Raw genomic sequence first — 26,820 nt, 5'->3', positions numbered from 1 at the left:
TGGAACTGTGGCCCACCAGGCTCCTCTGTCCATAGAATTCTCCAGGCAAGAATACTGGAGTGGGTTGCCATTTCCTTCTCCAGGGAATCTTCCCGACCCAGGGATCAAGCCTGGGTCTCCCGTATTGCAGGCAGATTTCTACCAAGTGGGCCAACAGGCAACAGGTTACAGTTTGCTGACCTCTAAACTAGAACCCTAGGTTGATGTTCCTTGAAAAAATATAACTGCTTCATTACCAGGAATACAGACTATAAGGCAGCTTGGCAAAGCCACAGACTGCTCTCTGGGCCTCCCTGACTGGTGGGCCTCCGGATGACAGCTTCGTGGAAAAACATGCCTAGGACAAACATCCCAGAAAAACTAGCTGCTAAATGAGTTCTTTTCTGACAGGGCCACCCCTGGCTACAGGTCACCTTGCTGCACAGCACTCAGCAGAGGCTCTCTCTGTGCCTGTTTTGTCAGAATCTTGCACAGGTCCTGGGGCAGGCACATGTCTTCAGATTTCTTTGTTCTCCACCTAACCACTAGCACACAATGGGTCCTTCACAAACATCTCTGAACACAAAGAGGAACCTCCCTTCCCCTTCCCAGCCTATACACTAGCAATGGTGAGGGGACCACACTCGACTAAGGAAAAATGCCCAAATTCCACAGAGTAGAAATTATGTTCCTAAGGAAACAGTACCTCCCATGTTTATAATTTTTTAAAAAATGTATCACTGGTAATGAGGTCTTGTTTTCTACCTACTGAATCAATAGCAATAACCACAAAAAGATAAAATCCAGCATGATTGAAGAGTCAGGCTGTGGGGACACTGGTGCAATCATATACTGCTGAGGAAATTGGGGACCAGTCTAATCCTTTCACAATATAATCTGGTGGCAAGTCTCAAGAGCCGTAAAAAAAAGTATGAACCATCTGTTCCAGTAAATGCTTTCCCTGGGAATTTGTTCTTAGAAAAATAACTTTTAAAATGACTGAGAGGCATTTGGACAAAAATATGGGTTCACTGCATTATGTATTGTGTTAAAAGTTGGAAATAACCAAATGTCTAACAATAAAACAAGTAAGTAAATGATAATGCATTGACTGGAAAGTTAACACTGAAAAAACAAAAATATGAAAGAGCATGAGTTCTGCTTTAGCATTCTGTTAAAAATGTGCCTGAAATAAATGGAAGGCAACGTAGAGAAATGAAGACAATGGTGTTAAGGTGATGGAACAGCGAAAGGTTGGTTTCCTTTTTAAATCTCCTTTGGCATCACTTTAATAATTACATGGTTCTTAAAATAAGAATAAAATGTCACTACCAGAAGCACAAAGTATGTGCCAAATCCATTCCCAGTTATGCATTAGATGCTGTATAAGTTAATCCAGACATGAGCCCTGCCTTCTAGGCACTGACAGTCAGACAGCAAGGAAATATGCAGGCATGCATTCATCAACACACATATGAAAAAAGAAATGGATGCTAAGGGAAAATAAAACAGTTCGGAATAGGAAATAGGGGAAGAGAAGCCCTGAAGCCTGTATGTTAGACGGAAGCTTCAAGGACAGGGCATCCAGAGTGCACGCCCTCCACGGGATGGCTGGACACAGCTGTGCTCAGAGGACAGCTGGCCTGCACCCGCCCCACCTGAGCACCACCTAGTCCTCTCCTTCGGCTCTGCCTTGTCCTTCATTCCCTCAGGCCCAGGAGATGACATCCAAGTACTATACTGTTTGGACCTGCTGGAATAGACTCTCTCATGGGGAGAGGGGTGGAAGCACTGGATCACATGAAATTACAAGATTATGTGTGAAATTCAGTAACATGGAGCAGACTGGAAATATCTGTCAAGAATACAAATGCATACTTCCTTCAACACAGCAAGAGTATATCTGTAGATATACTCCCCAGGGATACAAAATGAGCTTTGTACCTGGTTGCTCACTGCAACACTGACTATGACAACTACATGAAAACAATCTAAACGTCCATCTGCAGAGGGCCGGCTGAGTACGCGACAGCACTCCTATGTAGTGGGGCATTAGGCAGCCAAAGAAAAGCACAGAAGAATCTCCAAGATACATTATTAACCGAAAAAAGGCATGGTTCAGAGGAATGTGCATGTTAGGCTTCCCTGCTCACTCTTGAATATATGCACAAGTTTTTGGCTTGTATACGTATGGATTACACCTGGAAAGACACAAAAGAAACCACTAAACACTGGCTCGTTCTGACTTTTTTCACCAAAGCATGTGTCACTTATTCAAAATAAGATGAATTATCTAAGAGGAAGGGGACATCTCCCTGCCCAGTGTCCCCGGGTCTGGAGGAGTTCAGGGTCTGGCTGTGGCTCTTCGGAAGGCCTGGTTCCCCCAGATGCACCTGCAGAGCACTCCTTACCTGAGCTGTTGTAGTCGGAGTCTCCATTCACACCTTCCAGGAAGGGTACTCGAGACAGGGCTGGCTTCCCTCGGCTGCGTTTGGGAGGTGTCCGACCACTGCATATAGGGAGGGAGAGGGAAGTGAAATGAGCAATTTAAATGACTAACACATCCACTTCTGCTGTCCCATTTCTGCTAGGGGCAGAGTTGCAACAACTCTTCAAGGAGAATGGTTTCTCACCTTCCCCTAAAAATTCACACAAACCCATGACATACTTCTTGACCAAAATGTTCCCACAAGGCTTAAGGAAACATTTCACCCATGTGGAAGGACTGAACTTGGAAAGCGAAGCCTGTTCCCCTGCCCAGGGACACTGGATTTTACCCAGAGGGTAGGTCACCTCAGGCACTTGTCAATCGTTCCACAGTCTAAGCAGTCTGGCCATGAGGAGGGCCTGTTCTCATATCCACCAGAATCCTTTACTCTGTGGTTCACATAGCTTGTCTAAGAAACCAATTCCTTTTTGAGGCACAAAAATCTGCCTCATTCCCAAATTTTCTATAATGGACATGCCTTACTTCTTTAATTAGGAAAGACATTTTTAAATTGGAAAAACAATCCACTTCTCACTTCTACTTTATGTGTGTGAAGTTTTTCTTAGACAGAGATGGATTTTTTTTAACTAGCAAGCAGACGGGTTTTTTTTTTTTAATACGGTTATTGCAAGGAGAAAAAAAATCATATATTAGATAAAGACTAGATGATAATAGGCAAAAATGAGACTAGTAATACAAGAATAATGATACAACTGGAACCCACATAGGCACTAGTATTTTTAAATTGCTTCCAATGCAATTTCTAACGTACACCATAGTTAGAAGCCTTTGGGCAAGAATGATGTGGCTATGGTATTTTTTTCCAATCAAACTTTAAAAACTATTACTGCTATATGCTGCTGCTGCTAAGTCGCTTCAGTTGTGTCCGACTCTGTGTGACCCCATAGATGGCAGCCCACCAGGCTCTGCCATCCCTGGGATTCTCCAGGCAAGAACACTGGAGTGGGTTGCCATTGCCTTCTCTGGTTACTGCTATATAATTATTCCAATAACAAAAATGCTTAAAAGACAGGCCAACAACCTGTAGCAGGGCAGAAATGCTTAAGAAACCTCTAGTAGGATAAGAAGAGGTTGAGGTTAAGACTGGTTGGAGAGTAGAGTGCTCCTGTTTTACTGAATCATAACCGACTTTATCACAGTCTTACACAGAAAACCCAGCACAACCAGAACCTAATTAATCATAATCCTTCACTAACTAGCAGGTTGGGAGCTTTCTTCCTGCTGGTCAGGACCTGTTGGGGAAAAAACAAAAGAACACCCAGTTCATATTCAGGATTCAGTTCCCATGCACCCTACAAAAATCTGTCACTGGGCTTAGAGAATCTGAGTCCCTATAAAAATGTAAGAAATGGCAGTTCTATTAGGAAAGCCTCTCCAAGTTTACATCATGGATCTGGGGAAGACACCTCCAAATACAACAGAGGAGGTTGCAACCAAGTGGCTGTGAGAGAAACTCTGGAGCCAGACTACCTGGGTTCAGAATCTGACTCTTCTACTCATTCATTCTGTTACCCTGAGCAAGTTAGTTAACCTCTCTGAGGCTTGTGTTCCCCATGTGATAGTATGAGGATTTAATGGGTTAATGTACAGAAAGCACTCAGTGCAGCACACACTAAGTACTCAATAAATAGCAGGTATATAGTAAATATTGTTGTATGTGCAGGCTCAGCCCCTAAGTTGTATCCAACTCTGTGACTCCATGCACCAGGCTCCATAGGAGAGCCTTCTCCAGGCAAGAATGCTGGAGTGGGTTGCCATTTCCTCCCGCAGAGGATCTTCTCTACCCAGGGATGGAACTGAAGTTTCCTGCATCTCCTGCATTGGCAGGCCGATTCTTTACTACTGAGCCATCTGGGGAGCCCAAATATTATTACATAAAAGGCACTGAATTTTAATGTCTCACTTTAATATTATAAATTACTAATGTTATACTATAGGAGGATGAGCTCTGAGAAGGATGAGCTCAATGGGATAGGATACAACACCAAAACTAGATCCCTCTTTTCTTGTTTCACAGAAAAAAGCACAAGTGACTCAATCATGGCTGGCATTTCAACCCTCTCTCCAAGTTACCCAGGCCTAAGCAGACAGCCCAATCTGTAAGTATTCTGTTTACTGGTTTAACATTTATCTCTCCTTTCTAGAAGATAAACTCCATGAGAACAGACATCTTATCAGGGCTTAGAACAGTGCCTGGCTCAATTAATAATTGAGCAAATGACCCATAGAAAAGAGGGCAGCTCCAACCTGCTCAGAAAATCATTAGAAAAGATAAAGGCAGAGACAGGAGGGGAAGGGGATGGGATTAGTAACCAGAAATTCTTTCAAGGTTCTTTATCCTGCAATCATATGATTCCAGTCTAATTAATAAGGAAATCTTCCTTTATGTACTTACCACCACAGTGTTAAGGGGGGAGGAGAGAAGGGAGGGAAAGAGAGAGAAAGAAAGACAGAAAAAATTCTGTGGTTTAAGTTCTTAATCTCCTGTTTCAAACCCTGAAATTCTACTGAGAACCACTGAGTTAAAGAGGAAATGCCTTCCAAGGGCATTGTTTCCACAGTAAGCAGGAACCCAGAGATACTGGTGGCTTTGGCATGCTCTGCAGCAAGGCAAGCAGTGTGAACAGGCAGGCTAGCCAGAGCCCAGCCTGGCCTGGCTTGCTCCTCTGGCTCACAGCTGGGAAGAGTGCCCTTTGTGGAGGGAGGAGCCCAACACACCTTCTACTTTTAGTCATGGGCTAAGCGGGGACAGTGTGATAACCTGACTCCTACCCCAATGAACTGAGTTTCCAGGCACCCCATCTTTGAAAGGAGTCAGGAATTTCAACCCAGGACCAGGCTAGCAGCATCCTGTAAGATCCTGAAACCTCTGCCTCTTCTCTATGCCTAGTAACTGTATTTACCCATCCACTCCCCTTTTTACTCTAGGGCTGCAACAAGGAGAGAGAAAGCTAGGACATATCTGAGGCTTTGTGGGGAAAATCTCAAAAGACCCACTGAAAGCTGGGCCTTGCTGTGGTGGGGGAGCAGCCCAGGCCCAGGGGGCAGCGCCAGGGTAAAGTGAGAACCCAACAGAACTGTTAGGTAGGTAGAATAGGGAAAAGGAGTCCAAAATGGCAGTGGCTAAAAGACAAGGAGGTCAAAGGAAGGTCCGAGGACCAGAGTGAAGGCTTCAGGCAGAACAAACAGCACTCCTGGCTAAGCCCAATTTGCATAGGGCAGGCCCAGGTAGAGGAATAAACATATAAAAGGAGGAGCCAAAGCGTTTTCTCACGGACTCTCTCTCCCGCGTGCGTGTGCTCTTTTCTTTCTCTCTCTCTCTCTCTCCTGCTATCTTCTAAATAAAATAGAGCTGTAACACTGATTTGCCTAAGAGCTGTAGCACGGTTTGTCCAAGACCCAAGAGCTGTGACGCGCCGAGGGCTTTAATGTCCGTCGCTCCAAATCTTTGTTGTGACGAGACAAAGAACCGAGGAACATACACTCGCGTGACATCTATGGTGCCGTGACTTGGATATAACCTGGCTGAAACAACCGCCACTGCCATTTTGGACTCCTTTTCCCTATTATACCTACGTAACAGAACCTACCCCCAGCCTGCCTTGGAGGCAATTCAAACAAAGACACAGAGTTTTCTGGTGCTGTCCTGGGATCTCTTCCCCCTGCTCTGAAACCAGGATCCATCCAGTTGCCATGTGGAGGGACCACGAGGTCAGCCTTCAGGATAAGTCATTTTCCCTTTGTGGCACCAAGAGTCTCCCATTTCCAAGAGTTCCACACTCCCTGGTATCTTGCAGAGAACACAACACAGAGCAGAGATTCAGTAAACTCTTAGACTTGGAAGATACATGAAGGTTCTGCTCTCAGAAATCCTCCCTTTAGGTGAAAGAATGGGAAGAGAAACCCATCCCTTCCCAGATCAAGGATGGCAGAAGAGCTAGGGCCTCTGTCAGAATAAAGTCAACACCAACCTTCTTATCTGCTCATTTCTTACTCCCACACCACACTTCTAAAGAGGCCATTGCTATGACACCCCAAAAAGCAAAGGACAAAACCATCTATAACTGGGTTATCTATGGGCTGGGGAGTGGGTGGGGACTGGCTCAGATGTCAGCTTCCCTGGGCAACACAGTCCTGGCTGTCCCCGTCCCCTGGAGCCCATTCAGCTCTACAAACCCTGCGAAGCACCACTCCTCCCCTGCAGTCAGATCAGGCCTGACAGTCAAGGGTCATGGCATTCCCTAGGAGCCACCAGAATCACAGACAAACGGCCTCAGGAAATAGCAGGGGTAGGGAAAGGAAAAAACTGAGATCAGCGGGAGGAGGTTCAATCTGCAGCTGAAAGGAAATTAAATGGAGAAGCTGCCGGCAAAGCTCTGGGACAAGGGCTCTTACCTGCAAGCTTCAAAGGCCAGTCCACTGCCGAGACCCAAACTACATTCTGAGTCAGATCCACTTTCGGTGTGTTTTCCAAAGCCGTTGGTCACACCTGCCAAGGACACACAGAGTGAGCCTGAGTGCAGAAACCCCCAACCCCTGACACGCCACAGCGTGAGGCAGCTGCCTTGGGAGGGCTCGGGGAGGAATGGTGGAGAGGCCAGCAGGCCCCTTCTCTAGGGAAATGGGTCTCGGGTGGTGGAGAGAACCTGATGAAGTTGGGTGGGAGATGGTGGGTAGTGCAAGGAGCAGACACTGCATTTTCCTTCCCAGCCTTCTGGGTATTCTTGAAGGAAAACAGCCCACAACTCATTCTAGTTACTGTCACTTGACTACAGTGGGAAATACCAAGGCTTCCTCACTCTGGCTGGCTCACGAGACCCTGAATCTGCTTCTAATTTCAAGCCTCAATTATCGGGGAGTCTCCTCTGCCTCTTGGGGAGCCCACCCACCTTGCCTCTTCAGATAAATAGTCACACACCCTATCCAGCACATGGCTGGCAACAGCTAGCTTCATTCTTTTGGGATGGTGTCAGGGGAGGTTGGGACCGGATAAGGGCTGTGTCAGCCACACCCTGAGATATCTAGCAGACCTAGTCAAAGTTGAGGATGGGGGAAACTTTTCAGCAGATCCAGAGAGATGAGACGTTCTCAGGATGGGGAGTCAGATTCCCTGGGTTCTACACTAGGCTCTGAAATATGGGTCCCTTTTCCAATTTAAGCCTTGGCTTCTCCTTTCCTAAAGTGAAGGTAATACTTTTTTACTTATAGAGGATGCTATTAAGTATGAATAAGGGAAGGTCTGTTTACAGCAGGAAGCCCTTCAGAGGCAAATGAAGACTGATCATCCCAGGGACATAACTTTCATCTGCTCTGAATTCTTCAACTCTCTATCTACCTATCCAATTCCCAACCACAATCCAGAAACCTACAAGTCTTGAGCCAAGTGCTCAAGAGCTCGAAGTCACATATACCTCAGCCAGAAAACTGAAGCAAGTCACACCTGTGAGAGAGCAGGCGTCTGAGCCAACACATCCGCGCCCTAACCTGGCTCTGCCTCTAACATTACCACCTCAATTTAAATCACAAAAGCCAGCTGTGCCTCATTTGTAAAGGATCAACACCTGCTTTTGTGAGACTCCACTAAGGCTGTGCAAAAATATTCCTAGGTACCAGGTAGTTGAGACAGTGGAAGAGAAACAGACTTCAGCCCCAAGCAGTGGGCCCTCTCAGGCTGCGTGAGCCTGGTATCCAGATCTATTTCCCTATGGCAGGATCTTTCATTTTTAGTGCACAGTGCTGTTTGGCTGCGCCTGATATAGCTCAACAGATGACAACAATAACTGCTACCATCTACCGCTATATGCCAAGTGCTTTATATAGGCTGCTTCCAATCCTTAAAGCCCTGCAAAGGAAGTATCACTAGCCTCATATCAGAAATAAGGAATAGAATCAGAGAGGTTAACTGATATGCCCCAGGATACCCAGCTGGCAAGAAAATGGGATTTGAACTCAAGTCTGCCTAATTAACTTTGGGGCTTCCCAGGTGGCATAGTGGTAAAGAAACTGCCTGCCAATGCAGGAGACATAAAAGACGCCACTTCGATTCCTGGGTTGGAAGATCTGGAAGAGGGCAAGGCAACCCACTCCAGTATTTTTACCTGGAAGATCACATGGATAGAGGAGCCTGGTGGGACATGATGACTGAAGCAACTTAGCGCACACACACAGCCTACTTCAGGCTCCAGTTCCTGACATACACACACACACACCACACACACACAGCCTACTTCAAGCCCAAGTTCACACACACACACACACACACACACACAGCCTACTTCAGGCTCAAGTTCCTGACATACACACACACAGCCTACTTCAGACTCAAGTTTCACACATGTGCGCGCACACACACACACACACACACAGCCTACTTCAGGCTCAAGTTCCTGACATACACACACAGAGCCTACTTCAGACTCAAGTTCCACACACACACACACACACACACACACACACAGCCTACTTCAGCCTCAAGTCACACACACATACACCCTACTTCAGGCTCAAGTTCCTGACTCTATATAGGCTCAAGTTCATACATACATACATACACACACACACATATACCCTATTTCATACATACATACATACATACACACCCTATTTCAGGCTCAAGTTCCTGACTCTATATACCATGCTACTGCTCTAATACAGGCAAGCTTGGGCCAGATGGGAAGGGAAGGCATTGCTTGAAACAAAGTGTTAGGCAGGAAGCAAGCAAAACAGAGAAAAGCATGTGTTAACCACACAGTCCAAACCCAGCACATAACAGGACATGAGAAGCAAAACCCAGGGCAGGCCCCTCCCTGCCAAGTGAGCTGGGTTTCCATATCCCACTGGGACTAAACTGCTCTGTCTGGTAACGGAGACCCTGCACATTCAGGCCCACCTCCTCCAGTGTGTTGGTTCCTGATGCTCCGGGAAGCCCCTCTCCAAACTTCCTCACAGGCACTCTGTCCTTGGTTCCACATACCACGGGCTGAGCCCTTTGCTGCTTTTTACTGTCCTCATCCTCAGGGCCAGCTCAGGCACTGTCCCCTCATGAAGCCTTCCCAAGCCTCTCAGCTCTCATTCCCTGAACACCTCTAGCAGTGCTGCCACCTGACACATAACCACACACTGTCCAGCACTGGGGCATCTCTGCACCTCAGGACACCATCTAGTCTCCCCACTGGGCCATGGACTCTTTCAGTGCTGCTCCTGAGTCTGACTTATTCCTCTCAGTGAGCAGCCTGTGCTGGACATGCAGTAAGGACTCCTTGGTGACAAGCCCTGAATACTATCTCCTATGACCCCTTGGCTCATTTTGCTGTGGCCACAGGTTCTTGTTTCTCAGACATGCAAGCATGTTTCCACATGCAGGGCCCGTGCACTTGCTAGTCTATTTTTTTGGAACATCTTTTTCCCAGATACCCAAAATGCTCATACCTCTGGCTCCTTCAGATCTTTACTCAAATGTCACCTCCTCAGAAAGCCTTCCCTCACCACCCTCTCTAATACCACCTCAGTATCCCCTATCCTCCTTCCCTGCTAGACTTTTCTCCACTGCTTCTAATATTAGATACAATTTACTTATTTGCTTTCAGTCTAACTCCTCCACAAGGGACTTATCTGTTTTATTTAATGATTTCCCCCCCACACACAGTAGTGCCTAAAATAATGCCTGATATAAATATCTGATAAATGAATGAACTAAAATGAGGGTAGGAACCATTTTATCACATTCAGCTTTGTATTCCCCTAAGGGCCAAAGAGAACCCCAGACACAAGCTGGCTCTCTCAAAACACTTGCTCAAAGCCCGCTTCCCCAGGCCACTGCTCGTGTGCCAGGCCCAACTGTGAGCTGTGGAGCCAGCCTCAATGCTACTACTGGCGTCCACAGGGGCCACTATGGATACAGCTGACTGGGGAGGTGCTGGCTGCCAAGCAAAGCAGGAAAGCATAAGAGGAGCGAGAGAAGTCTCAGGCGAGGTCACCTGTCTCTTCCTCCTGCTGGGGGGACCTCTCCCCTTCGCTTTGACTACAGCTCCTGCTCCTCGGCCGTTTCCGGGAGTGTCGTTCATCCTCGATGCTGGCGGGAGACACGGGGGAGTCCGCTGTGCCATGGTCCTCACCGTTCTCCAGGGCCCTGTCTGGGCTCCTCTGGAGCTGAACCCCGTTCCTGGCCTTCTTGAAGAGGACTGATGTGCGGCGGCCCACGCCACTGAGTGGGGCGCCAGTGGGGGATGTGTCGGGGGCCATGAGGGACACTCTGTTGATGCCATTGTCACTGAGCAAGCGTTGCAAGGGCTCACTCCCTAGCTGCAGAGGTGATTTTTCCAAAAGCTCATCTTCTTCCGCTTTTCTGGGCTTGAGGAGTCGGCTTGGAGGTTTGCTGTCATTGATAGGTTTCAGAGTGGGGGGATCTGGAGGGGATTCTTGCTCAGACAAGGAAGGTGCAGGTCCAGTAGGTTCCAGGGTTGGTGGGGGAGGCATTTTGGAGTCATCTGTTAGAGAAAAAGAGAACCTGCTTGAACATTTTAGAAAAAGTCTGCCCCTACAAGTCAGATAATGACACTGACAACTAAGAACCCAAAGCATAGGCTGTTAGAACACTTGAGATGCATCCCAGGTCTCAGATCTGAGGTGAAGAAAAGGCAGGACTAAATTGTGTCCATGGGCTTCCCAGGTGGCTCAGTGGTAAAGAATCTGCCTGCCAAGTAGGAGACGTGGGTCCAACCCCTGGGTTGGGAAGATCTCCCAGAGAAGGAAATGGCAACCCACTCCAGTATTCTTGCCTGGAAAATTTCATGGACAGAGGAGCCTGGTAGGTTACAGTCCAAGGGGTCGCAAAAGAGATGGACGCGACTTATCGACTAAACAGAAGCAGCAGTAAGTTTTGTCTACACTAGTAGCTCTAAACCTGGCTATGTATTAGAGTCACTTAGAAAGTTTCTTAAAAATTCCAACGCTGAGGTCCCACCTCAGACAAACTGAAACCAAATTGCTAAAGATCGAATTCTTTATTTTTTTTTTAAATAGCTTTTACCAGGTGAGTCTGATGAAGATAGGGTTATAAACCCCTACACCCAAGAAAGCCCAAAGCCCTCTGATTAATCAATAATTAGATAAGTCTCAACCTCACAAATTAAGGGTCTACAACTCTCTAGATCCAGGTATTTTCCCATCTGTCAATGTATTTTGTTTCATATCACACAGTGAAGCAAGCAGGACAAGCACAAAGAATAAGCTTACAGATAGGAAAAATGAGAGCAAAGAATTTAAATCAGTGGCTCCAAAACATGTCTGTTCAACCTCCACCTTGAAACTTTTACAAATTGAGACTTTTAAGACAGCTCAGATTTCCCTAATCTGAGTTTCTGGAACATGAAGCCTAGAAATTTTTTAAACCTCTAGAAGCTGTTGCAACTGGTCCACTGGGCTGACTCTGCACTGCCTCAGCCCAGAAGTGGGGATGGATACAAATGGGATGCTGACTGAAACACAGGGAGCTGGGAAAAGTCACAATGGACATGAAGCCCCCTAAGGGCTGAATCTGACCTTGGCCACATCCACTCTCTGCCAACCTAACACAGAATGGGCCATTCCCTGCAATTTGGCCCCTTTGCCTCTGAAGATAACTTCCAACTTTCTGGACTTTATGGATGACAGGCCCTCCTGAGTTGACAATTCTGCCCCCAGTGAAGTGGATAGGATGGACAGCAACTCAGGTAAGGCACCTGGGTCTCTGAGAATCACTTCCCCAGCGTCTTTTTAATATGGGGCCTTCCTTCTTGGGATGGGCCTGTGGATTTGGCCAGCCGGAGTCAAAGCCATAAGCCCAGACTATCTTTAAGGTTCTTCTTTTCTATTCTACTACACCATAACCTAACCTGCTCCAAGAACCTCTCTACATGATGGGTAAGTTGGGCTAATATCTAACTGATATGTACAATATGGCCATACCAGGTGCAAAATACCAAAATACTTCTTACTGTTAGTAAACAGCCACTGGACCTCAGTATCTGAAACTCCCTGAATCTGCTCACAATCCAGCAGCTGAAAATCCAAATCAGTGGCCCTCAGGAGCCCCCTCCAGGACAACAGCTAACATCTACTCTGACTGATGGATTTTGATCTCAATGGATTATTAAGTATTTTGAATACCATCTCTGGGTGTGCATCAAAGTGTGACCCTTCCCAGGGCTTTTGCTTGCCCACTAGGGTCAGAATTAGGGAAAGATGCTCCCACAGTGGGATTTCAGCTTAACCTTCCCTTTCCTGGGCCCCAGCCCCTTGCCTGCCCGTGACTGTCTCTCACCTCTGTCCCCGCTGTCTTCTGGCTCCTCCTGCGGGGCCTGCTCCAGTACAGCCACATCCCCCCGGGGCCCCGCTGGCAGCTCCCCACTGGACACAGTCTTGTTCAGTGACGGTGGTTGTGGTGGCGGTGGCTGCGCCAGCTTCTGCCGAACAGCATTGATCTCCCGGCGCAGCAGGCGGACTCGGCGGGTCCGGGCCCCACTGGACCGCATGGTGCTCACCAGGTCCAATTTCTCCAGCAGTTCCTTCAGCTGCACTTCTGGAGACAAGTGGGCCCGGTTCTCTGGGATGAGGATGTTGTCCACTGCCAGGGAGAAAGAAGGACAGAAGAGGCTGAAGGACCTGCCCAGGCCAGGGAAAGGGGAAGGGGATTCCTTCAGATGCAAAACATTCTCCTGGAATGCCTGGGTCAGTGGATTCCAGCAGCGCCACTGTGGGGCCTTGGCCCTGCCACAATGCTGCCAGGAGGGCAGCCACAGGGATAAGGTCAGAATCTGGGCAACGTGCAGGAAGCAGTTCAGTCACGGTTACAGGCCTGTGGAGCAGGAACAAGACAGCCTGGCCATCCCCCAACCTGAGTGACTGTTTGGCTGCTGCCATCAAGAAGCAGAGAACAAGGGCAGGCAGACTGGGGATTTCAGAGGCAATTCCATTTTTCTGATCCTCCACCTGCACTCTTCTGAAAAAGCCAGACACCACACTGTACTCCTGCTGCCCAGGCTCCAATGCCACACAGTGGGAGTCCAGGAGAGGAAGACCCCTTGTGAAGTTTTAGTTTTTAAAAAGATAGCTAGTACCTGATTCCCGTCCTACCATTCAAGAAGGGCTTGGTGAATAAAACTTTAACTCCTGGAACGATTCTAGCCACAAGCACATGGACCTCAGCCTGTGCCTACCTCCAGTTTTGCTCCTATAGTCTACCCGGTAGTCCCCAGGACCATCCTAATCTCCAGCTCTCCAGGCTTTTATACCTGTGCCTCTTCTGGCCCCTCTCCTCCCAACCCGTCCTGGCTTCTCACCGTCTTCCCAGGAGAAGCGGTAAAAGTCCTCCGATTTGGGTGACTCGGGCAGATGGGTGCCCGTCTCAGGGTCATAGCCGATGTTCTCTGCCTGCCGCCGGGCGTGCCGTAGGATGGCCCCTCCCAGGTCCCGCAGGCGGACAGCTGCTCGGTGGAAAATTGTGTCTTTAGCATTATACTTCATGCAGTTGGTAACTATAAGGTTAAAGTCCTCCTCAAACTCCTCCAAGGTGTGGTACAGGTGGGACTCCAGCTTCCGCCTCATAGTAGAAAAATCCATTGGCTTGGATATGAATTCCAGGTAATCTGGAACCTAAACATATAAAACCTGTACAATTACAACAACCATTTACTAGCCAAACAGGCGCACCCTTCACCGGCACTCTTGCCTCCCCGTTTTCTGGCTTGGCCATGCCAGACTCATTCATAGCCACCAGGCCCTGAACCACCCTGCTCTGCTGAGCCATCACCATGAGCCAGTCTACTAGCCTTGCCAGACTCCCCCGGGTTTTGAACACCCTGTGCCCCAACCCTTTCCTGGCCTACTCAGACCCTATTTCCATTTCAGGCAGGGCTCATTGCCCAGAAAGTAGTGGGGAACTTGCCTCACTCAGGTTGACAGGCTCAGCGAAGATGTGTGCGGGATCCTTCTCCTGCAGCAAGTCCAGTGTTGTCCTCAGCAGAACGTTGAATGGCATCAGCTCCAGCTCCATGGCAGCTTGCTGGATCTTGATCTGTGGGAAAGGTGGAGAGAAATCAGGACATTCCCCTCTAAAGAGGCACGGAACTTTATCTTGATAACTTGATTTTCATCAGTCATGTACAACAAAGTTTCACAGGACAGTAAGCTAATCAGTACTTGAGTTATCACTGTACGTAGCTTAGAAACAATGATACCAACAGCTACCATTTTGTGAACCTTTTTTATGTATGCAGCTCCGTACCAAAACTTATAGTACTAATAGTTAATACTTTTATAGTCCAAATAACATTCAAGATAGGTACAAATGAGGTATTTTACAAAGAGGAAACTGAGGCATGGAAGGACTGACTAGCCTGAGGTCACACAGCTAATAAGGGACAGAGCTGGGATTCACAGTGCGTGCTTTTGACTACTATGCACACTGCTTTTCTACTTATATTACCTCAGTTAATCATCACAACAACCTTGAAGAAGAAACTGTTATTATCTATATTTTACAAATATGGAATCTAAGGTTTGAAAGGAATACAATGAGGAGTTACTAACCCAAGGTCACCTGGCTAGAAAGAACAGGAATAGGATTTAAACCGAGGTCTGACTTAGCCCAAGGGGCATATGATATAAAACGTGCCTTGGGCCACAATTCCCACCAAATTGGCCCTTGGGACATTCAGGTTGGCCTAGCGTGACCAGGGCCTCGAAGCTCACCCCCTCAGGCAGCAAGAAGCCAGACCCATTTGCAGCAGTGTGCTGTACAAATGTTATTTTCCATGTGTGCCCTAATGTGAAAAGGTTGGGAAACCACAGACTAGACTATGAGACGTTCCTGCCTCTTGACTACATTCAAACAGGCCTGCCTGCATCCCCTGCCTACTTCCTTTCCCCTTACATTTCTCTGGACCACAAATGGGAAGAGATGCTCAACTGGGGGACTAGGCCTGGGATGGCAGAGACAGTTTGACTATAAGGACAAGGTTCTTATGTATAGCCAAAGCTGCCCAGTCTCAGAGGTGGAAATTCAGGCTATTCAGCCCACAAGAGAACGGTTTGTGCTGGGGATGAACAGTGAAGCGGAGTTTGGAGAAAGAGAGAAAAAACATCTTTAATTTGGGCCTCCAAAGCATGGAAGTAACAGCTGCTATTCCTGGACCAGAAAAAACACTTTTGGCTCGTCATCCATTCAATTAATAGTTTTTGCTCACTGTCATAGGCAGGGTGCTGCAACAGACACTTTAGGGAAGCAAAGAGTATCAATAATGATGCTAGCAGCTGATACTTCTATAGCCCTACTGTATGCCAGGCACTGTTCTAAGCTCTTTATATACACTAAGTCATCTAATCCTCACAACCTTATGAGGTATGTTCTATTAATATCCTCCTTTTATAGTCAAGGAAACTTGAGGTATTAAAAAAAAAAAAAAAGACTGTAAGTGTTTAAGGGTCAGATGAGAACCCTCAAGCTCTCAGTCAAAAGTGATACCCATCGGAATGGCCTGAGAAGTTCTCCAAAATATTCAAGGCCAGGCTCCTCCTGAGATTTCGTAAGTGAGAAACTCCAGGGATGGGCTCAGACATATAACATTAAGCTTATGCTTGAGGCCACCAGAAGCTAAAAGCTCCCCAAGTTTGAAGCCATCAGTAGCACCACACCCAATGCCTAGTAGGCAAGACTTGGAGCCCATAGTGCTGGGCAGGAAGGCAACAAAGCTGACACTGATGGGGGCAGAAAAAGATCTTGAACAAGAGCTCTGGGGGTTCCTTCTCACCTGCTCCCGCTTGAGCTTTTCTCTTTTCCGAATCAGTTCGATTAGCAGCCGTGCCCGCTCCAAATCGTGCCGGAGCTTCTGCCAGTATTTCAGCTCTTCCTTTACGGCACTTGTCTTCTCATCCTGCTCCCGCTGCAGGAGGGGAGGGAAAAGAATGAGGAGCTGTGGGCTTCCCTCCTGCCCAAAGTCCTCTCCCTGCTCAGCCTCACAGGCACTCTGTAGCTAAGAGCCCCATGCCCTTCCTGGACCCTCTTCCGTCACATGCCTTCCTCCTGTGCTTCCCCAGTCCTATGACAATGTCTCTTCACTACAGCACAACCACCACTGCTAGGGAGAGAGATGGGACTACCCCATCCTACCCCCAGGGACACAGAGAGCAGCTGTGAATCTTCAGGACTGGAAAGTATTTCAGAAGGAAACTAATACACACCTCAGGGTGGAAAGAATTTCACCCTAGAGCTTCAACTTGGCTGGAAAATAAAGCAAAGTTTTTACCATAAGCTTGTACCTACTTATTTCAACATACTTTAAAATACCACCACTACCACCATCATCAAACATGTGATTCTTGCCTAGAAAAACTACAATGTAGTTGATGCCCAGGGCTTGATACACAAGGGCACAGTAGCATAAAGACAACAAGAACTGATCTGATAAACTGAATATAAAATGCTGAGAAGATATAAAATAGAGAAGATCTCAGAGGGTGGGGCTCAGGTCAGGGATTCCTGGGGTGAGCAAGCTTACTAGGATTTCACATGTAGTGATGGACGTGGATGAACAAAGCGGTAAGAAAGGCCTCTTTGGGAACTGAAGGGACCACAGAGCAGAAGTATGAAGGCACAATCAGTGATTCTTTGCTTGTTAAGAAAAATGGCCGGCCAGAGCAGAGGAACTGGAGAACAACACAAGACAAGGAAGACCCAGGATCCAACTGGCAAGAAGTTTCAAATGCCAGGCAAAAAAGCTTAGCTGTAGCCTGCCTGAAGGGGGCAGTCGGGAGGGGTGAATATATTTTGGAAAAAAAGAAATGACAGGATGGAAAATAGTTAAGTGAATAAGGCACTACCAGTGGTGAAGCAAAGAAAGAATTAGAGGCTGGAGACCGCCTAGAAAGCTACTGCTGAAATTAAGGGGGCATGGGTGAGCAGAGTAGTTGTAGAATGGAGATGAAGGGCCACACACTGATTAACCCCCTGAAACAGACTGAGGGATGATTAACTGTAGCTCCTAACCCAGGGAAGAGCCAAAAGTAACTCCAAGGTGGACAAAGGTGGACAAATCTGAGGTCAGGAGGAAGGAGCTTCCATATCAAAAAAGAAATACATTTATGGAGACGAAGGAAGATACTGAATCAAGTTTCCAATATCTGACGTACAGGAAACAACATATACATGGACACCTATAGTTCCTCTGCTCCAGAGAGACTGAGGGCAAAAAAAGAGAAAGGGGACAAGACAAGAAACCTGGAGCTACAGCCACACAGTTATTGACAACTGGAACAGCAGACAAGCTCTCCAAGCCAACGGGCAGACCGCAGGGCCCCTGGGAATATTACCACTAAGGAGTAAGAATTAGGATCAGCAGAGGGTGCATTCAGTGGGGTAGAGGAGGTGGGAAATGGTGTCACAAAGAAGCTTTAAGACAAAGTGACTGTGGTGTCAAATATCATCCAACAGTCTATAAGGTGAGAGAATATGAGGGAAGACTTGCTGGGCTGGAAGACACCATGTTACTATTCTAGAAGAAGCTACAGGAGAGCAAGCAGACCATCTCAAGGAGAGAGCAAATATGCACTTCTCTTTCAGGACTTTAGTTACAAAAGGCAAAAGTGAAATCAGACAGAACAGAGGGCAGTAGAGTCATGGGAAGGTTTGCTTTGTCTCTGGAGTAAAGGTGTAGGAATATTTAAAGGCAGAAGTAATGGAACAAGTGAAGAGAGAGAGAGAACTAAATACACTTTAAAAAAATCTCTCAGGGTGCCTCCACCATGTGGGAAAACACTGAACACGCAGCAACACCAGCTGCTAATGTCTACAAGGCCACCCAACTGGGCAGGCTGTGTGCTACAACTCAGTTAATTTGTGTATTTCTTATGGAACATTTTTTGGCAGATGGCAGTATAGTGTCTTAAGCAAAGTATGCCCTTTCCTAACTCATATATCATGGTCACCTACCTCACACTCAGCCCACTTCTTCCTTTCTGCAGTATCTAAAGGGGTGTTTCCCCATGTACAAGGAAAGTTGGGCCTGCTCTCCACTCTCCCCTAAGCTTGCTCCAAGCCAAGCCTCTCATCTAGGAGGAGTTGCTGTCTGGTCTAAAGAGCGCTACAATGCTGGAGGTCACTCCTGGGGTGGACTGCCTAGAGGGGTGAAGGCTATAGGCAAAGGCTCCAGAGGGCTCAGGGAACACTGCCCCACCATTTCTTCTTCATCACTCTCCACCTCCCTCCACTGCCCTCAAATCACTACTTCACCTACCTGCTCAGCATTCCTCTGAGACTGTAAGTGGGAGTGCAGGCGCCGGATGAGGGGGACACCATTCCGTGCCTGCCGCTTCAACAGCCAGTAGTTGTGAAGCCGTTGCATGAACTGGGTTTTCCTCTGAAAGGAGAGACCACTACAGATCTTGTTCAACCTTGAGTAGAGGCACAGGGAAGTGAAAGACAGGATCAGTGGGCAGCCTGGATTACAGCCTCCTATCAAGACCCCGTGCGTGGTTCATTTCTGAACTTGGTAGAGGAAGACAGAATAAAATGGCCAAATGCCTCACCTCAGAGAAAGGCTTGAAAAGGACGGCAAAGTTAAGCAGCTCAGATTCAGCGTAAGGTATTTCACTTGATTGTCCACCTCCTGCCTTGCAGGTTCCAAAAGAACCCTCCCCCAGGAACCCAGACCCTTTAGTTCTGGACTTCTAAGACATAGGTCTGTGCCCCAATACCCTCACTCTTTTCTTGATAAAGGCAGCAAAAGGGAACAGGAACTTGTATAAGCTGTGGGCAATGTAGTCACTATTTCCTGCCCCTCTGTGGCTAAGGGTCCCATCAGACCAGGGAGTAGTCCACAGCCAAGCTGGAAGGAAAATTAGTAGGAATATAGCAGGCTACTGCCCTCTGAACCCAAATGCAACCCTTTGGAGTTGTCTGACCTCTGGTTTTTCATTAAAAAACTCAGCAGCCTAAAAATGCCTAATTTTGAACCAAATTGAAAAAAAAAAAAAATCTAAAGACATAAGAGGATGGAGAATCTGAAAATTTAGCTGGCTCCACAAAGAAAAATAAATAGTATACAATATCACTTATATGTGGAATCTAAAAACTATGAGAATTTGAGAGAATCCCCTGGCGGTCTAGTGGTTAGGACTCAGTGCTTTCACCGCAAGGGCCCAGGTTCAATCCCTGGTCAGGGAACTAAGATACTGCAAGCAGTGTGGCATGGCCAAAAAATATAAATAAATACAAAATATAACAAACTAGTGAACATAAAAGAAGCAGACTCTGAGAGAACAAACTAGTGATTCCCAGTGTATGGGGAGGTGGGCAATACAGGGCCAGGGGAGTGGGAGGTACAAAATATCAGGTATAAGATAGCTCAAGGATATACTACTGTACAACACAGGGAATATAGTCAGTATTTTGTAATAATTGTAAGTAAAAATTAATCTTTAAATTGTATGAAAATAAAATTTTAAAATTTAGCTGGCTAACTACCCCAAAAGAGAAGTATGGAAGTCAGGATTTAAGCCAATAACACATGAAGGGGTGGCGGGAAGCAGTAGGAAAGGCATTAATGAGAGCTCATAATACCTATAAAAATGCTCGAACTGCAAGGTAGGTCACATTATTCTCATGTTTCAAATGATGGAAAGGCAGAAGGAGAATAGCCTCTGTTCTTGGCTGAATACATTGTTGAAGCCACTAACGCAGCTAATAAGATGGTGAAGTTGGGCAGGATTTGAATCCACGATCTCTCTGCTATACCATATTGTGTTCCCAAATTGATTAAGCAAGGACTCAGTGCTCCTCTGGCTTTTCCTCTGCTTCTCTTCCTCTCACTTGCACACTTCCACTGAAAGGAAGGTAACTGTGCCTAAACAAGAAGGTGGAACCTAAAAAGTATGTTCATTTGGGCTGGACACTGCTCACCTAGGCCTTGCGCCTTTCCATGGTCAGACATCCCTACCCCAAAGCCAAGCTGACAAAATCAAGGCCTAGGCCTTTCCCCAAAGAACAGATTCCCCCACCAACACCCATGCCAAGCACACCTGCCCAGATGCAGGCAGCCCCCTCCCTCTACAACCTCTTGGCCATGGAGGGTCCCAATAGCATTTGTGCAGGCGGGGAAAAGAATAATAATAAAATAGCAGTAGCAGCAGCAGCCACCATTTATTGAGCGCTTACTATTTGCCAGGCACTGTGCTGAGTGCTTTACTTATACTATCTTACTGATTTCTCCCAATAACTCTTTAAGGTAGGCTCATTTAAAAATAAATACACTAAGCCTGAAAGAAGTTAAGCAACTTGCCAAAGATCACACTGGTAGTGACAGAAGCTCAAGATTCAAATGCAGGTCTCTCTGGTTCTTAGTCAGCATGCAGTGCTGGACCCTGAAAGAAACCACCTACAAGAGCAGACCTGACAACCAAAAAGTCTAGCCCCAGGGCATAACCACCAGGGGACTAAGCATGGACCCACTCACCTAACAGAAGCGGGGAGCCTAGAACAGCTCTGTGACTAGAAGGCCCATTTCCTATGGACTAAATCTAACTCCAGTCATGGTTCACAAGAGCCTCTCCCTCTGGATCTTCTGTCTTCTTGTCTTCTTTCCAGATGGACAAGTCTGGCTGCCTGCTTCCCGCAAACAACTCACTCTCCTCTGCCCACCAGTACTCCTTTCTCCCTGTCCCTTACACAAAGAGAGACAGACAGACAACAGGAACAGAACCTAAAGGCATCATGAGCCCCAACTTGTGGTCCAGGGTCTGTCACTTTCCCTTGGTTCCTTCCAGCCCTTAGAACAGGACTTGGCATATAGTAAGTGCTCAATAAACATCTCGTTGAATGAATAAAGGGGTGAACAACTTTACCTCCCGTGGCCGCAGTTTCTTCATCTGGGGGTGTGGGAGAAGGTGCAAGGACTACGTTAGATGAATAATTTCCAAGACTCCTTCCTGCTCTAACACTATAGTCTTTTTAATGAACATCAACAATGAGATGAGCCTCCAATGGAAAATCTTTCCTGTCTCTTGCTTCTCTGCCAAGCTCCCATCCCTCCAACAGGTCCAGATACCTCCCTGATGATTTAAAACAGGCTTGGTGGGAGCCAAAGTTTCTTAGTTATACTGCAGAACTGATCTTTCCTCTAAATCTAAAAGTTTCTTAGGAGGAAACACAACATATCTTCCCCACACAACCCTCTTATGCAAAGTCCCCATCATTCCCAGGATGGAGCTTTCTGGACAGCAGATACCCATACTGACCCTTTGAAACAGAGGTTCTCAATTGGAAGTAGTTCAATCCCCATAAGGTTACTAGAAACATATGTGGGGGACATCTGAGACTGTCACAAACATGAGGCAATTAGGGAGGGGATGCGAATGGCACTCACACAGACCAGGGATGCTAAACATCAAGAAACATATGGGATGGTCCTAATAATGAATTACCTCCTATCGAAAATGCCACTGGTGCCCTGTTGAAATATTACCTTAGACATCCCGTCGCCTGGGTTTCTAAGCAACTTAAGTGTATGTCTCACCTTGAACCAAAGGAAATACATTGCTTTGAAGGGCACAATCAAAACCACAAACCAGACTGGGTGAGCCCAAGGTCCAAAGGAGAAGTCTAAATTTGAGAGCACAGAAGAGAACAGGAATTCACCAACATTAGGGAAGGAGGTCTGGCTCAGGGCCAACACCAGCCCAAGAAGAAACCATGTGTCCCCAGGGAGACTTCCTGGGCAGGCTCACCTGTAAGAGGGTATCCGTGGGACAGTGACCATGGGGACAGTGGAGGTCATGTCTCGACCCACTTCCTCTGGCTCCTTTTTGATCCTTTGCTTCAAAGTCATCTTGTTCTTCTTGGACATTCCCTTGAGGGGGCCACCTACCCCACCCTGCCCTTCACCTTCCTCCTCCTCCTCTACCTCTTCCTTTTCTTCCTCCTCCTCACAGGCCTCCTTCAGCCCTTCCTCATCCCCTGCCTCACTCAGGCTTCCAGGAGAGTCGCCCTTCCTCCTAGCAGTGGCAGCACCAGGCGGTGAGTGGGCCTCACAGTAGGCAGTCTTGCGCACTGTGAAGATGGTGCCATTGAGGCTGGTCTCACGCATAGGCTCAATCTTCATGAAGAGCCCAGCCCTCTGTGCACACGTCACGTGGAAGGCCGTGTAGCAGTTCACCTTATGGCACTGGATGGCTGCACCTAGCCCCTTCTGCTTGCAGATATAGCAGGTTAGTTTCCAGCGGGCAGGTGGGATGTTGTCGATGCCCTCAATGGGCTCCAGAAACACGGTGTTAGCAAAGCAGACTTCAGGGATCCAGATGGCACACACCACATGGGCCCAGTGCCCATCACTGGTCTGTTTGAAGGCGCCACCCTTGTTGGGGCAGAGGACGCAATCCACAGGCCGGGAGGGAGACTGTAGGCAGCAGCGGCATAGCCACTGGCCCTCAGGGATGTAGGGGACGCCATAGCACTCCTGGTGTACAGCCAGGTTGCAGATGTCACAGAAGAGAATGACGTTGCTGTTGTGGCACTCATCATCCAGGCACACACAGCAGAAAGCATCTTCATCAATGAGTGACTGCTGGGCCCCACTACTGCGACTTTCCAGGTACGATTCCTTCTCAAGCCGGTCCACCAGCAGCTCAAAGGTGTCTGCCGACACCAAACTGTACCCATCTACTCGCCGCTTCTCGTTTACCAAGTCCAGCCAGGCGAGGTCCTCCTCATCCATGTCATACTCGACTTCTGCATCCAGATCTTCAGGTGACTTTTCAATGTAGCGGTAGTAAGCAGCAGGCAGCGGGGGTGCTTCTGGCTGACTGCCTGAGTCCACCATGCGGAAGCTGGGTTGCGGGAGGTGGAAGGAAGAGCCAGATGCATGCTTGGAGTAGGACTCCTTCTTTTTGCCCTTGGATGAGGGTTTTTTGGACTTGCCAGGGAACTGAGGCTGCTCACTGTTTTCCTTGTTACTATTGCATTCGGTGATATCCTGGGCAGTCAACTCATCCTCTGTGATGATCTTGAGTGGATCATAGATGCTAATACGATGCAGGCGTCCATCGATGTCCACTTCCACAATCCGCTGGGCCTGGGCATACGTCAGGGTCTCCCGAGTGGGTGAGCACTTCAGACTATAGGGGGATGGGGAGCGCCGGCCCTCGGCATTAGGCCGCGACTTCCGGCGAGGCTTCCTCATGGCACCTGGGAACCAATGAGACAGACCTAAGGAGAGAAGGCCAGGAGACTGAGCTGGATGGTTAGGCACGCATGCACTCATTCACCTTTCCTTCTGATCAGGTGGCCACTGAGCAAACTGGCTATTTCCTCAACCTGAACACTCTACCCTTCCGGTATCATTTACAATGGCTTGCTCCTTCACCTCTTTCAAGTCTTTCCATAACAGTGCTTCTCAGTGAGTCCCTCTCTGACCATTCTACCCAAAACTACAAATCCCTTTCCCCCATCAGTCATCTTTCATCTTGCTTTGTTTTTCACTGTTACTTACACTCACCAATTTTTGCTGTGCTATGTAATTTACCTATTTATCATGTATATTTTCTTCCTTCCACTAGAATGTGGGCTTTCCAGGTGGAAATAGTGGTAAAGAACCTGCCTGTCAATGCAGGAGATGTAAGATAGAAGAGATGCAGGTTCAATCCTTGGGCTGGGATCCCCTGGAGAAGGACATGGCAACCCACTCCAGTATTCTTGCCTGGAGAATCCTGTGGACTGAGGAGCCTGGCAGGGTACAGTCCATAGGTTCGCAAAGAGCCAGACACAACTGAAGTGACTTAGCACAGCACAGCACTAGAATGTAAGGTCCACGAGGAGAAGGATTTTTGCTTGTCTTGTTCCCTGTTGTATCTCCAACAAGTGTTAGCTGAATGAAACGAGAAACCAAACACACATGATCCCTACCCTTGAGGAGCTCTGTCTGATTGAAGGGACAGAAAAGCACAGATCACTACAGTGAAACATGGGGAGAGAGCTAACGTTCTAATAATGTACATAAGGCTGTGGGACAGCTAACTACGAAAAAAAGGGGTGGTGGTTAAGGCTTAGGAAAGGAGTAAACAAGAATAGCATCCACTTATAAGCCCTACACATAAACAGTGTAGAGCCATGAACAGTGTGGCCCCATGGGGGATCAAAAATCATAGGTCTAGAGCCCTTTCCCAATAGATCTTACCATGATCAGAAACCCTATCCCCTGATAACACTCAGGGGTGAAGGGGATGAAGGTACCTGAAATGTCTACTACATGTGGCCTAAGCACTTCAAACTACAATGTGCAGGGTATTCTCTGCAAAAGGCAGCATTCATGATCCATTGGCTAGTGCATCTCTAAGCAGAAACCCTGGAAGCTCTGGGAGTGGCCTCAAGTGGCCTATATGGGACTCTCACTGGACCCAAGGCCAAGATAATGAAGGTAATATCTGATGTAAACTCTCAATGTATCTGTTACCTCAAAGTCCCTTTCTCCCAAAATACATCGTCTACCCCTGTGCGACAAGGAGAAAGCTCTAAATTGTTCTCACATCGTTTTCTGGGATGGAGAGAATTATGACAAGCTCACAAGGAGCTGTGGTTGCAATTACTGAGGCCATCAGTGCTAGAAAAGACCTTTGAGGATATGATGCCCTGAGGTGTAAGCAGAGACTTCGAAGGCTATGAACAAGGAGATAATATTAAGGAGACAAAACAGAATCTGTCACTTTGGTTGCAAGATCTACCATCTTTATAAAGTGTAGATGGTGATGATAATGTAACACACTTTTCTACAAAGCCCTTTTGCTTTTAATACTGTTCACAACTATTTTGGAAGGTAGAACAGATATCCTCATCCCCATTTTATAGATGAAGAAACAGAAGCTCAGAAAGGTATTATTCCACACAATGCTAGTAAACGATAAAGCTACAATTTAAACCCAGATCTTTTGATCTGCTCAACTCATCTCACCAGGACGTAAATACACCACAGAGATGTCATGGTCTGGTACAAAAAGAGGCTCTGAGGCAGTCCACATTGTAATCTTGGCCCAGTGTGACCCCCAAGAAAGTCACTGAATCGTTCTGTGCCCCTCTACTTCATCAGTAAAATGAAATTAATCTCTCAAGGGTTGCTACTTGTTAATAAAGTACTGTTACCATTCTTGCTCAAAATGCCTTTCAATCCCAAAGTGTGACTGAAACAAAAACAAACAAAAAACTTTACTGAGGCACAGTGCCAGGCAAGCACGAACCATATCTGGAACCAAAGGAGAGAGAATCATCACAGCAATTCTGTGCAGGTTCCAGAGACCCTTGGCCACTCCATGCCTTACAAACGCCAACTCCCTGGGGGGCAGCCCAGGCTAACGGACCTGCTTTATTACCCTCCCTCCTTCGAGGGCGTGGAGACCCCTGCAGAGTAAAAATCTACCTCAGTACAAACTCGAAATGGCCCAGAGAGCAGATGAAGCCCCTCCTTTGTCAAAGCCACGGTATATTCCCCCTCCCTACCCGCTATCCGCTACCTCCTGGGCAGCTCGTAGCTCGGGTCTCTCTCAGCCAGGCGGCAATATCTACAGAGACTTCTGCTGTTGTACCCAAGACGCTGGGGGGCAAATTCCAGAGAGGGAAGGGCTGCTGCTGAGGAAAAGGAGTCTCGCCCGCAAGGAGCTTACAGTCTAGTTTTTTGGCGGGAGTTTCTCATCCCACACAGCCCTTTCCACATATACAGCTTCAAATACCTCCCAACACTCTCAGAGGTCTACCTGGCACCCCCTGAGCCCCGCCTCGCCCACTCCACACAGGTCCTCCAAGAACGAGCTTCTGCAACTAGACTGTTGCCCCTGCACCCCACACGAAATACTCATGAGACAAGGGAGAACCCCAGCTAAGGCTCCCTGCCCCTTTAAAGGGGCACCTCTTCCAGAAGAATCTTGATCCTTCAGAGGAGAAAGGAGGGAAATAACATCTCCTCACCAGAGGGGAGGGGGCGAGCGCGCCACAGACAGACTGACGCGGAGTCCGACCCTCAGACAGAGAAAGCTAGCGCCTGCGAACGAGCGGGGCAGAGGCGAGAGCCCATTGGCCGCCTCACCTACCCGTCAAGAGGAACTGGGGGGCCAAGGGACGTTCAGGGGGTGGAAATCTCCTCTGGTCTGACCAATTAGAGAGTGTGGAGGGGGCGGGGCTCGGTGGCTTGGCTTCCAGGACCGGGGGAAAAACAAGATGGCGGCTGCGGGAGGGGGTCCTCGCTTTTCAGCTCCCCCCCTCACTCGCCTTCTCCTTCCCCGCCGCCACCCTGGCTCCAGGAGAGAGCTTTCGCGCCGCCTTC

At 47.7% G+C, this 26,820-nt stretch overlaps 1 protein-coding gene across 1 annotated transcript in view; it reads right to left on the bottom strand.

Moving 5' to 3' along the window:
• Positions 1-24,097, bottom strand: part of BRPF3 (bromodomain and PHD finger containing, 3) — a 32,716-nt gene extending 8,619 nt beyond the window's left edge. The window contains exons 1-9 of the mRNA XM_010848657.1: positions 22,244-24,097; positions 18,757-18,913; positions 16,276-16,407; positions 14,412-14,540; positions 13,807-14,119; positions 12,789-13,091; positions 10,465-10,974; positions 6,884-6,977; positions 2,391-2,488 (exon numbers count right to left, since the gene is read on the bottom strand). Of these exons, the coding sequence (XP_010846959.1) occupies positions 2,391-2,488; positions 6,884-6,977; positions 10,465-10,974; positions 12,789-13,091; positions 13,807-14,119; positions 14,412-14,540; positions 16,276-16,407; positions 18,757-18,913; positions 22,244-23,775 (3,268 nt within the window). The 5' untranslated portion in view covers positions 23,776-24,097. The remainder of the gene's footprint in view (positions 1-2,390; positions 2,489-6,883; positions 6,978-10,464; positions 10,975-12,788; positions 13,092-13,806; positions 14,120-14,411; positions 14,541-16,275; positions 16,408-18,756; positions 18,914-22,243) is intronic.
• Positions 24,098-26,820: the final 2,723 nt, after the last annotated feature.

This window comes from Bison bison, unplaced genomic scaffold (genome assembly GCF_000754665.1).
Source record: "Bison bison bison isolate TAMUID 2011002044 unplaced genomic scaffold, Bison_UMD1.0 scf7180017864270, whole genome shotgun sequence".
Lineage (NCBI taxonomy): Eukaryota > Metazoa > Chordata > Mammalia > Artiodactyla > Bovidae > Bison > Bison bison.
This window is presented reverse-complemented; position numbering and strand designations above follow the sequence as displayed.